Here is a 22,992-nt window from a genome sequence, read left to right as displayed (position 1 = left end):
GTAGAATTGTTTTTTGTAAGCACTGCAGGAGAAGTTATATCATTGAGAACCAAACTATACAAAATGAAGGTATCAAAGGAAGAAGGGGTAGCCTCATACCTTATGAGGGTATCACAAATAAGAGATCAACTACAAGAACTAGGAGAAATAATGTCTGATAAAGAGATGACCACCATTGTGCTCAATGCACTACCTGATGAATGGGGTAAATTTGTATCAAGTATTTATTGAAAGAAGGGAATCACTCCATTCAGTGAAATTTGGTCATTATGTAAGATTGAAGAAACTATGTTGAAGGCAAAAAGCGATGTTGGATCAAATGAACAAGTTCAAGCATACGTTGCCATGGCCAGGAGAAAAGGAAAGTTTGATCCTCAGAAAAAGAAGAAGATCGATGTGTCAAAGATACAATGTTATGAATGTAACGAATATGGGCAGTTTAAAAGGAATTGTCCTAAACTCAAGAAGGACATCAAGAAGAGAAAGGAAAGAAATGAAGCCCAGGTTACTAAAGAAGTGGAAGAATCAGAAAAGAAGAAATCAAAGGAGGAGGAAGTGAAAGATCTTTACTTGACTGGGATAACCTCCGTCACTTAGTTACATGATAGAAAGCATCATAAGGATTCATTGTAGCAAAAAGAAAGATGACATAATCAGAGAAGCATGACATAGCCAAAGTAGAAGTCTATGTGGTTAAAGCAGTCATCATGGTAGAAAGGAAGTGACTCATGGCCTCTTCATTGAAAGCATAGAAGGATACCCTAAGTAGTAGTATATATGGTTGGACAAAGTCATCTAGCAAGATAGAAGATAAAGAAAGGTCAACATACATCTTCATTAGAAAAAAGCATTTGCAGAATGGGGATCATTGAGATCCTCCATTAGAATCTTTATGAGAAGGTTCACCCCTACTATGAAGAAAGCAAGTGCCTCGCAGATAGTCCACATTCCAACTTGTGTGGGATCCACTAGTAAGGTATTATGACCAAGATGTGCAACATGTCAAGTTTGTTGAAGTACTTTCATGTTCAAGCAAGGAAAGGAAGTTGCTAGGAGGAAGTCTAAATGACCAAGAGGAGGAAGAGGTATGCATATATTTGATAGACAAAGTCATGTCATCATTTAGTTGCAAAAAGAATGGATGAATTCTCTAGATCATGAGCATGATCGAAGAAGAAGGATCTCTTCCATTAGAATGATGCATGAAGGCATGTAGACAATGTGCCTTGAACTCTTCTACATATTGATAAGATGAAATCAACATAATATGACCTCATATGGAATATGAGGTGGTTGACAATCATGGTTCCTATGTTGAAAGAACCATGTAAAGAAGATCCCGAGGAAAGCAATATGTGAAAAAGATGAAAGAAGAGTTCATGGGAAGATGCATCTATAAGATAAGATAAGTGATCAACATCTGATATCTAGGAGGATTAGCTATGACATCTCCACAAAGAAGGTATGAAGACCCTAATATGTATGATGGAAAAGGAAAACCTTGGTAATATGTGTCTTGGAGATGGATTCATACATATGCAGGATGTTGATGCTGCAAGAAGTTGATGTCATGACGAAAGGCCATCATAAAGAGGTAACTTTGATTTATTGTTCATTTTGATTTTTGAAAGCATTGGTTGGGTTGTTACAGGGCTACTGAAAGAGGGTTGTAGAAAGTCACCTACAACTTGTACTCATGAGATTGGATGGAAGATCATGAAAGAAACATGACTTGGAAGAGGTAATTGTATGAAGGAAAGCCAGATGTGGACTAAGAGATCACTTTCCGATGAAGAGAAGGATGACATGACTATTGGTTCAACCCTATGAAGACAAAGTGATGTAGAAGATGGTCGATGCCCTACAAAGAAGTTATGATGAAGAAGGCTCCATGATGAAGAATATGGAATTCATGACATGATGCAAAAAAAAGGAGTCGTACAAGCAATTGATAGTACCATGATCTCCAAGGGAGCTTGGGCAAGTCCCTGGTTAAGAGGGAGTTTGAGTATATTCCTTTTATAGGAATGAGTATATCCTCCCTAGTTGAGAGGGAAAGATAAACACATCATTCTTGTCTTCATGTTATGAAGAAAGAATGAAGGATTGGGTAAGCATTTGAATTCTGATACTCTTTGAGGATGTGGTAGGGAATCCAATAGGAAAGAGTAGTCAAAGAGGAAATTCCTTGAGGATGTGTTATTCTAAGACATGAATAGTCCTAAAAGGACATACCTTGTGAACATTTGAATCGGGTATGTGCCTTGAGAGATAATGATGGAAGGTGTCTATTAGTCATTGTCTCGCCATCATTGTGCTTTGATCTTGTGGAGAGATAGAGTTGTTAGTCAAGGCCTTGCTATGTGACAATGCTGGTTGGTATGATGAGATGCAATGAGATAAGTTGAATTAATAGATTATGAGATGGCTTACCAATCCGACTCTTCTTATGAGAATTCTTCAGTATGAGAATGTCCAAGTTAAGAGGGAGTGTTGAAATGTGTAATTAGGTTTGGTCTTCATAATGTCTATTGTAATCATGATTTTATATATTTGATATTAAAGAGAAAATAAACTTATAATTGTCATTCTTGATGCATGGGTTTCATGCTCAAAATAAATTTACTTATAGGTCAAGCACCCATTGAGTGCTTCCAGGTTTGTCATAGAATTATGAAGTCAAAAGAGTCATTGTCATACACGTAAGACCTCTTTGGGCATGTTGTATCTTGTAAAGAATTTTTTTGTAGAGTCAAAAATGTCATAAAGACCCTCCAAGACCTTGTCAAGCAAGTCGGCTTATAAGAAGGATCAAGTCAACCTCATGGGCAAAAATTCGACCTCCTTAGAAGCCTATATATAAGAAGGAAGTTGATCTCATTTGGACATAATGAAAAGTAAGTTCGATCTCTAAAAGAAAGAAGCATTAAGACTAGAAGAAAAGGACGAAAATCAAGGATGAGAAGGAGAGAAGAAAGATCGAAGTTTTGGACCTCTCTCTCTCTCTCTTGTGTTAGGGTTTCTAAAGTAATTGTTAGATTGAAATTACAAAAGTTGTTGGGTAAGTCAAAGTTGCAGAAGAAACTGTTGGGCAAGATGAATATGCAGAAGAAGTTGATGGGGAAGTCGAAATTACTGGGAAGTCAAAGTTGTTGCTAGGTCAAAATTGCTAGAAGGTCAAAGTTGCTAGGTCGAAGTTGTTGGAAGTTGTTAGGTCTAAGTTGTTGGGTCGAAGTTGCTAGAAGCAACTAGGTCAAAGTTGTTGAAAAGGTTAATTAAGACAGAGAAGTTTGACTTGGTCTTGGAGGGGTCTTTGTCAAGGGTCTTAGATCTTGGAATTTGTCATCTAAACATTCTATAAGAAGATAAGAATTCTTTTGGGTTTTCCTCTCAATAGGAGTGGTTTTGGCCTTGGCTTGCAGCCTACATGTGGTGTCCTCTTGTCTCATTGATCTTCATATTTTGGTAGTTGTTTGATGATAAGAACACTAATAATAATCAAGTGAAAGAAGAAGCTAATCAATTTAAGTAAAAATACATCACAAGCAATTATCAAAGTAAGAGAAATCACCTAATCTAGCTGCCACTAGATTTCTCAACAAGAATGTAGGTATCTAATAAGTGCGAAGTTAAGTTTCAACATAAATATTGAAGAAAAGTGATTCAAGGTTATATATATATATATATATATATATATATATATATAAGAGGTTAGTTTGAATGGTTGTATATATATATATATATATAAGAGGTTAGTTTGAATGGTTGAGTGATATGAATTTCAAGGAGGTTATAGAGTCAAGTCTCCTGGCTAGCTATCCTTGTGGATATTATTAGATTTCATTTGATGCCCTTGTTGGGTTAAGTTGTTAGAATTGTAACTAACCACTTTACCTCGAATATTATCTTCAAAATGAGGAAAAATACTTGACTGGTTTCCTTATATATATATAATTTTTTTAGAAAGACACCGTGCATATATATCACCATTTGTACTATTTAACTACCTCCATTAATGAATTTATCACAAGAGATTATGAATGAATAGAGTATAAATTAAAGTAATTCTTTCATAATATTATCGATGGGGGTGGTTCACCAGTGCAGATGGTAGCATATTGTTAGGCTACTAACCATTTTTTTTTCTTTTGGATACATTACTAACTAGTCGGGGTTATGTGTGAATTTTGGTTTTTTAGTTTTTCTATTTTTTATATTAAATAACAATACCTTATATAACGATATAATCAAATGAAAGTGTTTACATGTTTAGTGGTTTGCCTTTCAAGGGTCATGTTATTGGAAAATTGAAAGTGGCAACTATTAATTCCAATTTAACCTTAATATTTGCTTGTGAACTTAGTTAGTCTTCTTGTGTTCTTTATTTAGATATTTTCATCAACCAAATATCAAGAACAAAAACAATGACAACAAAAGACACATAAATTAGGCTTTCAGCCAGGGCAAAACCCCTCCAAGATGAAAACCCAAAAATCTCTTCTCTTATAGAATCTGCTTCAAATGAGACAACAAAGACCCAAACCCTAGACCAAGTCCTCCTCTAAGTATCAAGTCAACCCTTCGAATCATACCTTCCTTTATCTAGTACTAACCAACTTCAATATTGCTTCTTCAACCTGCAACTTCATTCTGCAATTTCAGCCTTGTCGCTGCTGTAGAAGCCCTAATCCAGCTTTCTCTTAAGACCTTCCTTGAGCAAGACAACTCCTCCCAAGGTCAATGAGGTCAAGAAAGACTATTCTTCTTTCCAGCAACAAGAGACTGCACTTCGTCCTACTACAACTTGGATATGCAATTTCGGCCTCCTTTGTAGCTGCAGAAACCCTATATTTTCACATGTGTGAGAGAGAGATAGCACAAAAATAAGTCTTCTTCTTTTTCTAGACCTTCGCTCTTCTTGTTTCCTAGTTATAGACCGAACTTTTTCCTTGAGATTTGAACTTCTTGTTGACTCCCAAATGATGTTAAACTGTTCCAGGGGGTCGAATTGCCTCCTTTACGCTGACTTGACGCTGTCAGGGTTGACTTGAACTTTTGGAGTTCTCTAGACTTTCTAGACTAACAATAATTTTTTTTCCAATTACATTTTTCCCGGAAAGGTCTTATAAACATGATGTTGAATTTTTTTCACTCGTGACAATAAATCTTAAGACCTAAGAAGCATGAAGAACATGCTTTTACCTAGAAGACCATCAATAAGAAGCATGAAACCCATGCTTTAATAATAATAACTTTTTATTTTCTTAGTTTGTTTGTTACATATGATACATATTGAAATGAGTATAACAACAGTTATGAAGACCAAAACAAGTTACATTTTCAACACTCCCTCTTAACTAGGGAGGTATTCATAATTGTACCACTAGTACAACATCATTCTCAAATTGAAGAGCTCTTGTTGAGCCTCCATTTTGTCTAGATTTTTATACTTTTTGTTGAAGTAACTCTTATGTCTACACCTGGTGTTTTTAGCTATTATTATCCTTTTATGCACTATTGGACTATTATAGAGGCATTTAGAGGTAATGTGTTATTGTTATGTGAATTATTCTTGTTTAGTGATTTGAAAGTATTTAAAATATCATTAATAATAGACTCTTCCTGTGGCAGGCATACAGTTCCTGTTCCAGTAGCACAAATCCTATTCCCACCTCCACGATTTTCATATATCGAGCTGTCGTGATGGAAAACGGGCATATGGGTTTTGAAGAGAAAGTGTTCGATATGTTGATGTGTTCCCTTGCTTGCACCCAGGTCTTCCAGATAGCACATAAAATTATGGTCAAAGCATTCGGTCAAAATCGCCTTCTATAAATTACAAAGTTTGTTAACAATTTATTCTTCCTATGACTGTTTTGGCGAATACTTTATGACTCGACATCGGTTGTTGCAAACCACAGATCAATTCAAATATCTTTATTTTGGCTCAGAATTGTTGCATAATTCTAAACTTGGATGTGTTGATCCAAATCGCTGGGGAGCAGTGTTGTTATAAACATAATGTTGGCATTATGATACATATGTTGTACTTGATGGCAACCCACTCATCTTAGATGATAAATTATAGTGCAGCAAAGTTCACGCACTTTCATGAAGATAAAAGTTTCTTTCATGAAGATAAAAGTTTTTTTCATGTAGAGAAAAGTTCACGCACTTATATGCAGAGAAAAGTTTATTTCATGTAGAGAAAAGTTCACGCACTTTTATGCAGAGAAAAGTTTATGTAGAGAAAAGTTCACGCACTTTTATGCAGAGAAAAGTTTATTTCATGTAGAGAAAAGTTCACGCACTTTCATGCAGAGAAAAGTCCCTTTCATGAAGAGAAAAGTTCACGCACTTATATGCAGAGAAAAGTTTATTTCATGTAGAGAAAAGTTCACGCATTTTTATGCAGAGAAAAGTTTATTTCATGTAGAGAAAAGTTCACGCACTTTCATGCAGAGAAAAGTCCCTTTCATGAAGAGAAAAGTTCACGCACTTTCATGGTTGGCTCATGGTATTAGTCCGACAGTTTTTGATCCTATGGTTTTGGTCCGTGGTATTGCATCCAAAAGTGTTGATCTCACGCACTTTCATGGTTGGTTCATGGTATTAGTCCTATAGTTTTTGATCCTATGGTTTTGGCTCGTGGTATTGCATCCAAAAGTGTTGATCTCACGCACTTTCATGATTGGTTCATGGTATTAGTCCAACAGTTTTTTGATCCTATGGTTTTGGACCGTGGTATTGTGGAAGGCCTAAGACTATAAAAGAGGAAGGAGATCATTTGGCAAAGTATCATCGAATAAATTGAATATCTAATAAGTGCTAGATCTGAAATATTTGTGATTGGGTTATGGTGCAGATCTGGATCTGAATGAAGGAGGAACCTTAGCGCATAAAGAAGGATAAGTTCTATTGATGGGTCATAATCTTTATGCTTGAATAATAGTATCTTTGCATGATTTTGATCTGTTATATGAGGCGCATGCTTGATCTATAAATCTGACAATCTGGGTTAATTAGTGTCTGAATATTTGAAGGAAGGAATTATCCTTTATAGATCTGCACGCAGGTTTCAGGTTGTTGAAGTAGCGTATATCTTTAAATTATGATCTAGCTGCCTCTGTCTATTGCTGCAGTATTCTGGGTTCATAATTTGGTGTGTGGTTACTGTTACTGTGTTCTGGGTACAACTGTCAGAGAAGTGTTTACTTGATTCAGTGCTAATTGGGAAAAGGAGATTGTTTGATGCAGATATACTTGATGATTGATTGATGTTCATGGATCCAGTCTGAAAATTTATGAAACGTGGTCCCTGGAAGAAAGAGAAGGTTGTAGCCTTCAGTAGGCCAGCACCTACGTACTAGTATCTTGGCTAGTACAAGAGCTAAGGGGGTTGTAGCTCCCTTCCAGGAGAAGCTGGAGAACGAGAGAGGGTTGTAGCTCTCTGCAGGTTGTAGCCTGCATACTGGTAAAGGACTGCACCAGTACAAAATCATTGTAAAAGGAGTTTCTAATTGAAAGAAGATAGAGACATATTGCAGCAGGTGGTTTTCACCCACATTGGTTTCCACCTTATATCTGGTGTTCTTTTGTGTGACTATTTTCTTTTCTTGTTCCTGCTCATTATTTTATGATACTGACATACAAAGTAATGATCAATATTTGAAGAATTATTCAAAGTATAAATAAGGAAGATAGATTGAAAAGAATTTGATAATACTGATTCACCCCCCCCCCCCCCTCTCAATATTATTTCCAACACATAAAGACTGTATGTTGTAAGGGGAGAGTTATATTTCTATAGATCGTATTTTGAATAGACAAAGATTGATTTCGTTGTGCAGGAGAGGGAAGAGCTTGCGTGCCCAGTGGGATAATCCCAGGAGGGGACCACTGGAGCCCAGCTCTGCGTTGCTCAACAACTATGTAACAAGACTTTAGAATTAATATACTCTCGAATTTTATCTTGTGTCTTCATTTTTTTTCTAAAGCTTCTGAGCTTGTGATTTAACTGCTGCAAAGGCAACGAGCTGGGTGGTTGGGCCTACTAGCTAGTCTGTTGCCCCATACCTCTTAGGATTTCTTTACATGTTATTTGATATATGCATGGTGTGAGTGTGATTTAATATAGCTCTGCAATTCCATTTCACAGTTCTTTCCTATGCTTTGATCATTTGAGATTTGTAATTTCATTCCACAGTTCTTTTTCATTGCTTTAATCATTTGAGTTTCGTTAATGATGTCATTGTTTTCTTGGAATATATTTCTATGAGGATTGAGACAGAGTATAGGTAATGAATGTTTCCTTACTACATCTCTCATTTTTATTACACGTTAAGTGTGATACTTGCCCTGATCTCAATTGTTGCATAATAAGGATGCTCTGGCTTATTAAGAACTCTGGTTGATTTAATTCATTATGCATCATGTTGAGCATTCATGACTGCCTCAAAACTATCTTTTGAGATGTGAAACCGATTCCTGCACTTTGGAAAAAATAAGCATTCATCCTTGAAATCTCAGTAATTAAATTCCAGGATTAGTTTGAGGAGAAATTGCAACCTTGTGTTTTTGGGCAAAGTGGAGTGCTCACAGAATTCTTAGAATGTCTTGAGACTGAAATTTGTGACTGTTATTCCTCTCATCATAATTGAATGCTGCTTTAACCAATACACATATCATGTAGAGTATTTTTGTGTTGCAGGGAAAGTATGTAATGATTTTATAAGATCATGGTAAGCTTGAAAGCAGCAAAAATGTATTTATCTTATTTTGCACACTTTCCTTACAATTGAATATTGGATTATTTCCAGAGAAGAAGTACACATATATAGTTTAGATTCTTTTTAAAGCATTCAATGAATTCCTTAGAATAGTTGGAATGAAGTTGCTTTATGATTCCTAGTTTTATTTCATGCTTTTCATCTTTGCAACATAGCAGTAATTTTTAAGAGGTTTTGCATTCTTTATTTCCTGAATTGCATTCTTTATTTCCTGAACGGTTTGTCAGTTTGAATGGGGCCTACATTCCCTTGTCCCCTGGACAACTGAGGAAGACTTTCTGCAGGAGTCAACTCAACCCAGAAGAGGAGCCAGAAGTAGATTCCCAGTGTGTTTACTTTGCTTTGAAGAGTCTTGTTCCTTTTTCCTGAATGATGCCTTTTTGAATTTCTTGCAAGAGCTTGATTTTTATTTGACAGATCCCTGAGGTCGTATTCTGGCATTCACTGTGCTATGCCTCTAAGCTTACCAACCCGGATTGACAATTTAAATGTTGGTGTAAATCTTGCATTTATACCGCCCAACAGTTCTCATAGGAAGAGTCGGATTGATATGCCAACTGTAAGCATCAACAATATAACCAACATTGTCACTGAGGCCTAACTTGACAAGCTCAACTTTATTCGAGAGAATTATGCTGGGAGGTTTTATGTGTGATACCACACTACCTCTACAAGGCACATACCCCACCCGGATGTTCACAAGGTATGTCCTTTTAAGACTATTCTTATCTTGGATCTCCAATCCAGAGTCCTCAAAGAATATCGGTCCTCTTCATCACTCTTCTCTTGGATACATGTCCCATCCTTAGAGAGTGTTGGTACCTTTCCTTTCTTGGATTCTATATCCTCAAGGAAACCATAGATGCTTATCCAATCCTCTACCATTCTCTCTTTATCATATGAAGAAGAGAATGCACATGTGGTGTCTAACATCACTCCCTCTTAACCAGAGAGGATATCCCTATTCTCCTTTTGTTTAGAGAATAGATCCTTGCTTCTATTCAAGAAGACTCCTTTACTCCCTGTCAAATCTAGGGGAGATCCCAAACTTCCTTTCTATTTGGGAAGTCAACACCACAAGCCTTATAGCTTGTCTCCATAAGAGTATCAACTACTTGTTCTTCATAGCTACATGGCTCCCTCTTTCCTTTGCATCGAGCTTGCTTTCTTTTGAGGTATCATGGATCCATCTTCACTCTTCAATCTTGTGACAACATCCAAGTCATCTCTCTTGCTTATCACTTTCTTCTTGACATCATGGATGGAGGAATTGCATTGAGCCTTTCCAAACTTTCAGTTGATCATAGCTTTTGTATGAAAGTGATCTTCCCTTGTTGACCTTCAGGTTATCTTTTCGTACAACTACCTTATAGTTGCCAGGTATCATATATTGAGCTTCCCTCAACATATTTCATACATCCCATCCATACAATTGAACTTGCCTCAACTATCATCATGTATACCTGCAACATTTTTCTAGGTAGCAAGATAATTTGTTAACCAAATAACCAACAATAATTAAAATCAGACTTACCTCATCATGATGACCTTCTCGTTCCATAAACATCCTCATGGCCCATCTCCATATGAATCTTCCTTCATGCATCAGAGTGCCCAAGGATCGAACTTGATTACCAAGTTAGAACTTTTTCTTCCGAAGATTATAGTGGATGTTAATCATTATGCTATATAATCTAGAGAAAGTATTAATTCTTTATTCATCCTTGAGTAAGCCAAATTCTTCCTTTTAAAACATCACATAATGATACTTGCACATATGAATCTTATTCAAGAGTTACTTCCAATATTCACTCATATGCTTCTTATTCCATCATCTAGCTATATGTCTCATAATGACCCTGCATCCTAACCCATTGCATTCATTCATCTCTTCAAGAGTAATGTTTCCATATACTATGGAATGTATATTATCCTTTTCATAATGCTTCTTCCAAGAACCTTCCAAAATAATGGTTCTTCCAGGATCATGATGATCCACCTAAGCAAGATGACTGCCTCTAACATAATGTTCGATAATGCCTGGATGAACATTATGCAAAGTGGTCTGTCTCTCTACTTTTAAAGACTAGATGATTTCTACAAAGCAACTTAACCAAGTAGACTCTACATATTATCACATGTTTCTCTCTATGATGTTATGCATAACCAAGATTCCTTTTAAAGTAAACAACAATGCATACTATCCTAAAGGAAATACCAATTTTACAAAGTACTTGTCAAACAAGATGCCTTCTTTAATAGTAGAGATCTTTACATCTTCTTTCTTTGGCTGCTTCTCAGGTTCTCCTGTTTCCTCAACTATGTGAGCCTTGATTCTTTCCTTTCTCTTATTGTTATGTTGGCTTGGACAATCCCTCTTAAAGTGTTGATATTCATTATGCTTAAAGCATTGAACCTTGGACATATCTTTCTTCTTGGACTTCTCAAACTTTCCCTTCTTCATCTTCTTGACTCGAGCCAGAAAGGCTTGAGGCTGTTCATATGATCCAATGTCATATTTTACCTTGATTCTAGATTCTTCCAAAATGCATTGAGCCCACAACTCATAAAAATGATTTGAATCTTTCTTAGAGTAGATGCTAGTTGCAAAGCTACTCTGTTCTGGTGGCAATGCAATTAATACATATATGGTCATTTCTGAATCATATAATTATTGAGATATCTTCATTAACTGCTTGGAGAGATAATTTATGATTCATTTCCAAGCAGTTAATGATATCTTCATTTGGTTTGTTCTTAATATTAAGAACAAAAACATTAACTGCTTGGAGAGCCTAATTTATTTGTCCTTTGTTGTTATTGTTTTTAATTGTCATGATTAATACATATGCAGTTAATACATATATGGTCATTATGATTCATTAACTGCTTGGAGAGCCTAATTTCTTTGTCCTTTGTTGTTATTGTTTTTGGTCATTTCCAAATCATATAATTATTGAGATACCTTCATTAATATATGGTCATTTCCGAATCATATAATTATATGGTAAGTGATCTCTTAATTGAGATATCTTCATTAGAAAGGATGCCATGTCCTCATCCTTTGATTTCTTCATCTTGTATAGTTTATTCCACAAAGACATATTTTGTCCTGATGTACTTACAGAGTACAAGTTCACTAGCTTGTCATACATAGCCTTGGAAGTTTTCAAATTTGCAACAAATGGAACAAGAGGATCTTTAATGGATTCAACTATGATCCTTTGTGCCCTTACTTCCCTTTTCTTGTACTTTGCTAGTTATTGAGACTTGTCTTTGCTAGGTTTAATAATTTGCACACTTACATATTCCATTACCTCATGTTCTATAAGTGTCAAGTCAATCCTTTTCTTCCATGCTACGAAATTTGATGCTTCAACGAGCTTATTTATTTCCTTGCAGAAAGAACCCATATGACATGTTGATTCAGACCTAGAGTAATAATATGATACTTGATAACCAAGATTCTTTTCTTCCTTGGTGATGTCGCCAACCTTTCTTGATGTGCTCAAGACCTTTGAAGAAACTTCAATAATGTCCTTGAAAGATGTTTCCTAGGATTCCTTCAACAACAAATTTCAAGAGTGATGAATGATACCAAGATCCTTTTGATGCTTCCTTCAAAGATGCCTTTCAATGAGCCTTTAAATATATCTCCTTTTCTCAAGAGACAACCTTTCTTGTAGTCTTCCTCTCAAGCCTTCCTTTGATGAGAGCTTGATGTAGTCTTGATCTTCTTCAATGTAGAAACCCTCCTTCCAAATCAATAGGTCTTCTACTTCTTTTCTTCCACAAATGATTCCCCTTGACAAGCAACCCTTCTTTGTGTCCACAAGATGATCCTTCCAACTACCTTTTTGTCCACCTTAGCTCTGATACCATGTTGGAAAATTCGAAGTGGCAACTATTAATTCCAATTTTCCTTTAATCTTAATATTTGTCTGTGGACTTAGTTAATTTTCTTGTGTTCTTTATTTAAATCTTTTCATTAACCAAATATTAAAAACAAAAACAATAACAACAAAGGACAAAGAAATTAGGCTCTCAACCAACACAAAACCCCTCCAAGGGGAAAATCCGGAAAACTCTTCCCCTCTTATAGAATCTGCTTCAAATTAGACAAAAAAACCCAAACCCTAGACCAAGCCTCCTTCAAGTAGCAAGTCAGCCCTTCCTACCAGACCTTGATCTAGTGCTAACCAACTTCAAACTGCAATTTCGACCCTTTAGCTTCAATATTGCTTCGTTGACCTACAACTTCGTTCTGCAATTTAGGCCTTGTAGCTGTTGTAGAAGCGCTAATCCAACTTTCTCTTGAGACCTTCCTTGAGCAAGCCAACTCCCAAGGTCAACGAGGTTAAGATAGAGTATTTTTCCTTCCAGCAACAAGAGACTGTACATTGTCCTACTGCAACTCGGATAAGCAATTTCAGCCTCCTTTGTAGGTGCAAAAACTCTAGACCTTCGTATGTGTGAGTGAAAGATAGCCCAAAAACAAGTCTTCTTTTTTTCTAGACCTTCGCTCTTCTTGTCTTCTTGCTTCCCAACTACAGATCAAACTTTTCCTTAAGATCGAACTTCTTGGTGAGTGAGTCCCAAATGAGGTCAAACTGCTTGTATTTATAGCATTTCAAAATGGTCGAATTGCCTTCTTATGCCGACTTGAAGCTGCCAAGGCTGACTTGAACTCTTGGAGTTTACCGGAATTTCTAGACTAAAAAAAAATGTTTTTCCAATTACATTTTTCCCATAAACATATTATAAACATGATGTTGACTTATTTTGACTCATGACAATAAATCCTAAGACCTAACAAATCCTAGAAGCATGAAGAACATGCGTTTACCTAGAAGATCATCAATAAGAAGCATGAAACTCATGCTTTAATAATAATAACTTTTTCTTTTCTTCTTTTGTTTGTTACATAGGATATATATTGAAATGAGTATGCCAACAATTATGAAGACCAAAATTAGTTACATTTTCAACACACGACAGTTATGAACATGTTTTTTTTTTTTTTCTTCTATAGACTAAGTTTTTTTGGGTTAATTGCAATGCTTAAAATATTTTTATTAAAAACAATAATAATAGTGATATTGAGGAATTCTCCAAATTGTATATAATTTTAAAAAAAGAAGTTAAAATTTAAGTTTAAGAATTTTGTTGAATATAAATATGAATGTTGTATAAAAAATGTAAATAGCGCAATTATTGATACAGATGCATATTATAGTGAGCAATTTGATGTAGAATAAAGTGACAAAGATTAACGTAGATTACTTAAAATTTGACATTATTAGATTTTAACTAATCAAACTTTGTATTATATGATTAATAAAATTAGTTTGAGTGATAAAAAACAATAATAATACAAATATTTTGAACTTGAATGTGTTGAAGTTATTACAGACAAATAGAACTAATTTAACTATATTAATTATGATACTTATATTAACATGGGAATTTAACTATATTAATTATGATACTTATATTTACATGGGAAAAGCATATACCTAGTTCTTCAAAAATCCCTAACATCTCCTTTGTCAAAAAGTATCTAATGGGTGGTGATGAAGAAAATGCCAATTGATCACTCAAATAATTTAGTCACTTGGATTTGATCACTTACATTTTTGATATTCACAAATTAAACTTTCAACAATAAAATTAATAAGATTTGATAACTTAATACAAGATAGAGAATAATAAAAATAATTCTTAAACTTGAAAGTGTCCATCCTATAATTGTGAGAACTAATTCAATGTGCATTAGTTTGAAACTTTATATTATTGAGGGAAGAAATGTTTGCTCAAAATTTTTCAACAATTCCTTGAAATTTTCATCTTAAAAAAGTATGGCATAGGCAACATTAAAAAAATAACAATGGTGATTTATTATAAATTCTATCTCAATTATGTGTGTCTCACACTAAGCCTGATACAAATATTTATATCAAAAAACTTAGAAAAACTAATAAAAATGACATTAAAAAATAGGATTTCATATTGACATTCTCATAGGGTTTAGCAGATGGGTCCTTCACTCAACCAACGCAAAACTCAAGGATATAATTATGTGTCTCACACTAAGCCCGATACAAATATTTATATCAAAAAACTTAGAAAAACTAATAAAAATGACTTTAAAAAATAGATTTTCATATTGACACTCTCATAGGGTTTAGCAGATGGGACCTTCACTCAACCAACGCAAAACTCGAGGATATAAGAGATGACAATGATTAAAACTAAATGGTGACTAAAAAATAGTTCATATTGAAGGGTAAGAATGGTATTTGAAAGGTGATAAGTTGCAAGTAATATTTGAAATAGTGATTCATAATATATTTGTGGATTTATGTTTTTTAGTTTTAATAAATGTCTTCTATTTATATGAGATATTTCCATCTCCAAGACAAAATAGGACATTGTTTTATATCTATATATACCCTTGCTATTAAAAGAGATAATTTTTTGAATTATCTAGTGTCCTTCAGACATATTTTTAATTCAAAATGTTTCAAATCAGAGGATGGAAATGTTGAAATATCACATAATTGTGAGTTAGAAAAAATGAAATAAATATACAATAAATAGTGGAGCTAGAGTATTGATCTCTTCTTCTTTGAGATCTCGATCCTTTCCAAGATCCAACTATTATTTCCTTGTTAATGGAGTACCACCTCTATTAAGTTGATTTGTTTGAATAGTTGGGCTTACATCATCCATAATACATTAAAATGTTGATATATATATATATATATATATATACATATAGTCCTAAGGGTTAACCCAATTAGTTGAACCATCTGCCCAATAATATTGCTAACAAGTGTTGAGAAATCCAAAGGGTGACAGTTAATCGATTTCTCTTATTATGACATTACCTTGTGATGTTTTTCATTATTATTATTTGTTCTTTTGATTATCTTTTCTTATCATCAAGATTAATGTCAAACAACAAATAGAAGAGGACACAAGATGTAGGCACGCAGCGAGGGCAAAACCCCACTCTAAGGGAAAGCCCGGTCAAAATTCTTCCTTCAATAGATTTAGAACAAGATGAGACAACCAAGACCCTTACAACTTAGAGTCAAGACTACCTCCATCCATCAAGTCAACCTTGTCATGATACTCACTAATATAGCACTGAAATTTGTCCACTGTGGTAGCACCAAGACCTTCTCATTGTGGTAGCACCGAAACCTTCACTGTGATGTATCACCAAAAGTCTCCACTGTAATCTATATTGTATCTCAGAGAGGTATTCCGAATTGTCTATGAAATCATCTCTACGATTTAATTCGAACTTCTGTGGTCAATGTAATAACACCTAATATGTGGTCACTGTAATGTGAGTTCATCTTTTCAATTAACCGAGACTTGTCCACTATAATATCACTTAAATGTATCTACCATAATAGCATTGAAACTGTATCGTTGTAATAGCACCGAAATTGTCCACTGTGATTTTTGAATTCGAGCTTTTGTGTTTACCCAAAATTATCCCTGCAATTAGTTTGAGTTTTTTGTTTTGTGTAATGCAAAGACCTTATACTCATATATATAGTTGTCTCCAAGTGAAATAGGCCGACATGAATCTTTTGAACAGTTGTGTCTTCATAAGGTTAGGTCGACTTGAGTTTACTTATGGAAGTCGACTTGATGATGAGTCCATCGACAACAAGGAGACTTTGATGGATGGAGGAGTCTTCAAACAAAATTGACTTTAACAATCCTAAAGCCTACAATGGAGGCTTGACCTATAAGAATTGACCTAAGCATGAAACCCATGCTTTAACAAGTCAATTAAATTAATAATAAAAGTTATTTTGTTTTCTTTTGACAAATATTGTATTTTGACTCAAGTACAATTTTTGAAGACCGAACCTAGTTACATTCTTCAACACTCCCTTTTAACTAGAGAGGTATTCATATTTACATATAATCAAAGAGGTACATGGAATATCTCAAAACACATCATCTACGAAGAAGTTTAGGCACCATAGTGCCATGGACTAGATTCCTGACTGGGCAATCTATTCATTGGTTGCTCAACAATTTAGGCATCACAATGGCATAGACTAGATTCTTGACCAGGGCAATCTATCCGGGTGGGACTAAGATGGACTCAAGATTTCGGACTCTCTAGGTACCATCAGGGTTACTTGCTAACCATCAACCTAGGAATCTAGGTGTGTATCTGAGGCCAGAGCTCTATGACCAACACCACCCTCCCAACTTTGGGACCTAGACATCAACACAAAGTGTCAACTAGATGTCCTCCGGGGCAATTCTTCACTCACAAAGCCTCAACACTCCTTGATCCAACAGAGCAAGAACTAAAAATCTCTCCCGATCAAACTGGTCGGTAACCAGCATGTTATCAAAACTTCGAGAGATTTACCTGTACAAACACAACCGAATAATACACTTTTAAATGTACATACTCAAATACAAACCTCTGGGATCGTTCTAGATGTTGCTTCTCAACACAGTAGGATTATCAATCGAATCTTTGACAGAACAATCATACACTTTCCACAATCATACACTTTCCTTTCCTACTTCACTTCCAACAACATATCCTTCAAAATGCATTCTCCAATCAAAACCATGCTATGCCCTCCCTCCCAACTAGGGAGATTTCTTCTATCCAAGCTCCCTCCTAATCTCAGGAAGATCTCTTCTATCCAGGCTCCCTCTTAACCTAGGGAGATCAACTTCGTCTTATTGGAGAATCTTTCATGGCTTCCATCCTTCTTTATCAAAGTCATTCATATATCATGCTTATCACATCAACTTTACTTACGATCATCTTCACCATCTTGAAGATGATGTACCTGCACAACTTAGATAGCAAGTACAACCAAAACTATAGAAGCATGAAGTTAGCCATATCAAAATCTTATAATAATGAAAGCATTAGACTTTACAAACATAATCAACAAGAGACTATACTTCAATACTTCAACTTCTTGCCTAGGTTTTGTTACAAACCCTAAATCACATCCACAACTCATCAAGATATCAAACTCATTATATCTAGGGTTTCAATATTCTTTCAATGACATGACAAGTTCTTTCATATAGAAAACCCTAGAAACAAATCAGATCAATGAATCTAACAACTTTCAAAATTCATATGTTAGACTCCTCACTAGGATTTCATACATATCCTAGATTTTATACATGAGTTTCAACAATCAAAACCAATCACAGCTTAATTAACAACATAACTAGCTTCTATTGGGGTTTGATGTACACCCTAGATTTCTTATTTACATAATCTCAGCAATCATTATATAGATTCATAGATTCCATATTGTCATATTACATATACTAGAGAATTTAACTACTACTAGGATTTAGCTGCAAAACCCTAGATTTCCCAAACAACATCATCCTAGAATATCAAACTCAGAAAAGGGCTTAGATTAAACCTTAAGACTTATGACCAACAATAATTAGGTCAACATACACATCTAGGAATTCATCATCATGTATAACCAAATCATATGTCAGAAAACATTATCATTTTAGACATATATCAACCTAGACCAGGCCAGGGATTCAACCAATGGACACATACCTAGGTTTCATTCCTAGGGACTTATTTTAAATACATAACAAGGGTTTTGCTTATAGGCCCAACCAAACCCTAAAGATCTAGGGCTTCATAACATAGCAAAGAAAACCCTACTATAAAAAAACTTCAAAGGTTTTGGATCTTAGACAATGTCATTCAACCCTAACAAGTTAGGGTTTTCATGATCATATCAAAACCCCAAACATGACATCATCATTAAAACTTCAAATACCATTTCCCAATAACCCTAAGCAAGCTAGTGTTTCACATATTAACATTAGCATACCCTTAAGTTAGGGTTTTTCTAGAGAACCTATCTAGGGTTCTATCAGAGCAATCAAGAATGCAAGGAGGGTATATTTATCAAAAGATGAATCACTCCAAACAAGAATCTTTATGATTTGAGACAACTAGACATAACGATGTTAGTAATGTGACGCAAATTTCAAAATAAGATGAACGTACTTTTTATATTAAGAGAATTTCATAAGATGTATAGTATAAGACATACTTGGAGATATTCAAACCTTGTAAGGATTCCTTGAAGAGTTCTCCTTGTAATCAACCATGATCTTTTATACATGCAATACATACTCTCAAGCAAAACAAGGGATACCAAGAACATGATTTAATTTTTCAGGTTAGATCTTCTATGTAACCATGGAGGATGGAATCTTATGATAACGAAGATCAAGTTATTCATTCTTTCAATCGACAACATGACTTTTACTTGACACCCTAGATTGTTTGAAAATCCTAGAGGACAAGGATTTAGGTTCTAATATGTATGCTATCTGAGGATTACAATTTTACCCTAGACTAGCTATGAACCATTTAAAGCTAGATATATTGAAAATCTTAAAAGCTTATGATTACACTTACCTTGTGTTTTCATACATTTGATTAGACTTGTTGTACTCGTTGTATATGCATCAATACTTACTTGATTTCCTTGAGCTGGTTTGAACTTTCAAATCCTCAAGGCTTCTTTCTCCCTAGGACAAATTTCGGATTCCTTAGTTATGTGGAGATGGCCCTGTCTTTGATCTTGTAGTAGTTCTTATCATACCTCTTGAAGTCATAAATCTCCACATGCAATCATACCAAGATCCTTTTTCTTTAGCAAGTTGAATGTACTTCTTTATTGAACTTGTATTACTTCAGTGCAAAGACATGTCCTTTTCACTGTGTTAGCCCTTATAAACATTAATCCTTCTTACCAATGCTTTTAGCCTACGTACAAATCACAGTTCTGATCATACACATATCAATGCTTCATCTCTTATACATATCAATACTTTGACCATATATTACTGAGTCCAAATTCCCGTTTATGACTGTGACTGTGATTTACACTGAAATTTGCACTGAGATCACACAAATTCATTACTGAAGTTGATTCGAATTTTGGCTCCTTTGTAGTTTGTCACTTGATTTTACCGAAACTCCTTTCTAAATTATATCGACCTTTCTACTGAACTTGTTTTCTGAGGATGCATTGAACTTGATCATCCATTCTCTGAACTGTCTCACTATGATTTTTATACTGAACTAACACCTGTAGTGTCCTCACCACACTTTTGAGATCTTGTCACTGTATTTCCACAAATTCTTCTTTCTGAAACTGATCTGAACTTATCTCACCAAAGTGTACCGAAATTCATCACTGTGACATCATTGAGAATACTTCAAAGATGTATAAGTGGTTTTCAAACTGCCTTTGACCATGACCATAGCTCTGATACCATGTTGAGAAATCCAAAGGGTGGTAGTTAATCGATTTCTCTTATTATGACATTATCTTGTGATGTTTTTCATTATTATTATTTGTTCTTTCGATTTATCTTTTCTTATCTTCAAGACTAATGCCAAGCAACAAATAGAAGAGGACATAATATGTAGGCACACAACTAGGGAAAACCCCCACTCTAGGGAAAAACCCAGTGAAAATTCTTCCTTCAGTAGATTTAGAACAAGATGAGACAACCAAGACCCTTACAACGTAGACTCAAGACTGCCTCCATCCATCAAGTCAACCTTGTCATGATACTCACTAAGATAGCACTAAAATTTGTCCACTGTGATAGCATCAAGACCACCTCACTGTAGTAGCACCGAGACCTTCTCACTGTGGTAGCACCAAAACCTTCATTGTGATGTATCACCGAAAGTCTCCACTGTAATCTGTATTGTCTCTCAGAGAGGTATTCTGAACTTGTCTCTAAAATCATCTTTGCAATTTAATCCGAACTTCTGTGGTCAATATAATAGCACCTAATTTGTGGTCACTGTAATGTGAGTTCATCTCTGCAATTAACCGAAACTTGTCCACTGTAATATCACTGAAATGTAACTACCATAATAACATCAAAATTGTATCACTGTAATAGCACCGAAACTGTCCACTGTGAATTTTGAATCCGAGCTTCTGTGGTTACCTGAAATTATCTCTGTAATTAGTCTGAGTTTTATGTGTTGTGTAATGTGAAGACCTTATACTCATATATAGTTGTCTCCAGGTGAACTAGGCCGACATGCATCTTTTGAACAATGGTGTCTTGATAAGGTTAAGCTGACTTGAGTTTATTTATGGACGCTGGCTTGATGATGAGACTTTGATGGATGGAGGAGTCTTCAAACAAAATTGATTTTGATAATCCTAAAGCCTACAATGGAGGCTTGACCTATAACATTTGACCCAAGCATGAAACCCATGCTTTAACAAGTCAATTAAATTAATAATAAAAAATATTTTACTTTCGTTTGACAAATATTACATTTTGACTCAAGTACAATTTATGAAGACCAAACTTAGTTACATTCTTCAACAACAAGAAGGCCATAGGTTACATGTTCATATTCAATCAAATCTCTTGAGGTTACTAGTTGCTATTAGCACTTGTTGGTTGAGATGCTTTTTATCAAATATTTTGTGGATGAAGGAGAATCCCACAAGATTTTACGTGTGTGTGTATATATATATATATATGCAAAGGTTAGCCCAATTGGTTGAACATCCACCCAAGGTATGTTTTCAATGGTGAGACGACGAGTTCAAATTTGATCAAGTCCTTTAAGCTTACAAGTGGTTATTTTGTCTAGTGGCTGAGTTGCCCTCCTTTTAGATATTCTAGAAAAGCAGGGATCCCACAAGGTTTTCCTTGGAAAGAAATATGAGTGTGAACTCCAAATGGTTGGACCATTTGCTAGAAGCATACTACTAATGGGGGGGTCGCCAATCCAAACAAGTCCCTTCGTGGTTGTCAATTGACATTGTCCTCTCTATAAACATGGTAATAATATTTTGTGCCTAATATTGAGATTTACTTATCATCTTTTGCATTTAGTTTTTTGTGTTTTCAAAACATATTACTATACCTAATATCATTGTTTTTGCAATGGAATGTATAGGGATACAATGTTGAAACTACAACTACAATTGCTCATGGTCCAATCTTTTATATATATATATATATATAAATTTGTAATTGTATTTTTATTATATTAGATAACATTTAGTTAAAATAAAATTGAATATATTATAGATCATTGCATTCAATATATAGTAAATCTATAAAATTGTAACTTAATACAATTAATAAAATTATACTTATTATAGATTATGATGAGAATTATATTCATAAATGAATTAGTAATGTTATATATATATATATATATTTATTTATTTATTTATTTTGTTAAAGCTAAAATCAATTTTGTTATAAATAAACAAACAAATCAGTGTTAAATTTATTTACAATATAATGTATTGTAGGCATGTAGATGCATTCTCACTTATTTATAAAGTTGACTATGTCAAATGATTCATAGGACAAATAAAAAAGTATAAAAAAAAAGTCTATAAACTGAAGTTCATATCAAATTTGTCATAAATGAAAAAAACAAATAAGATGTTAAATCTATTTACAAAATAATTATATAAATTTGTATTAAAATGTGTGTCATATTGCAGGCATGTAGATGCATTTTCACTTATTTATAGGGCTGACTAAATATGGAGAGCAGATTCACAGAGCAAAGAGAAAAACATAGATCAACTAGCAAAAACTCATTGAGGTATGTGAAATATGCTTATTAATAATTGGTATAATACATGTATATTTGGAAATATGCTTATTATATTTTAATTAAATTTTGTTTTATTTTGTGCAGGTTCTAATAATGTATCATTATGATTTACATTTTTTATATAAATTAGTAATATAATTTGTAGTGGATAAATCTTGATAGGTAACTATAGAAAAATATTGTGGTTGAAAGGTTTAGTTCCAATTAAATATATATATATATACTTTGAAGATCCATGTTATTATATTCTAGATTATAAGGTATTTTATGTTCCAATTGTTTTATGGTTATGGATAATAGTAGTGGAATGAAATATATATATTTTGTAGGCTTATATTACTATAGGTATGTCTTTAAATTTTATAATCACAATTATGGATTTATTAATTATTAATATGTTATTATTTCATGATATCAAATTATTCACACCTTCAATTTAATGTCCCTTTTTTGACATTGCCTTCTTTCAAAGAAATAATGAGGATTTTCTATGTGAATGTTGTTTCCACATTGTATTATTTG

At 34.2% G+C, this 22,992-nt stretch overlaps 1 protein-coding gene across 7 annotated transcripts in view; it reads left to right on the top strand.

The window, feature by feature from the left end:
- The window catches only part of LOC149249086 (uncharacterized), a 245,136-nt gene extending 222,390 nt beyond the window's left edge, over window positions 1-22,746 (top strand). For 5 of the 7 annotated variants that reach the window (XM_089458619.1, XM_089458624.1, XM_089458618.1 and 2 more), the window contains one exon: window positions 5,632-5,953. In XM_089458619.1, coding sequence (XP_089314745.1) covers window positions 5,632-5,704 — 73 coding nt within the window. In that variant the 3' untranslated portion in view covers window positions 5,705-5,953. Of the gene's footprint in view, window positions 1-5,631; window positions 5,954-20,900; window positions 21,158-22,354; window positions 22,459-22,554 lie in introns of those variants that run through there. The other 2 variants (XM_089458621.1, XM_089458622.1) reach the window with 2 other exon arrangements.
- The last annotated feature ends 246 nt before the right edge of the window (window positions 22,747-22,992 follow it).

The sequence above is a fragment of the Pinus tabuliformis genome, chromosome 7, assembly GCF_031772625.1.
Source record: "Pinus tabuliformis cultivar Carrire ecotype Pingquan chromosome 7, CPIR1, whole genome shotgun sequence".
Classification (NCBI taxonomy): Eukaryota; Viridiplantae; Streptophyta; class Pinopsida; order Pinales; family Pinaceae; genus Pinus; species Pinus tabuliformis.
Note: the sequence above shows the minus strand (reverse complement) of the source record. Positions and strands in the feature narration are given on the sequence as shown.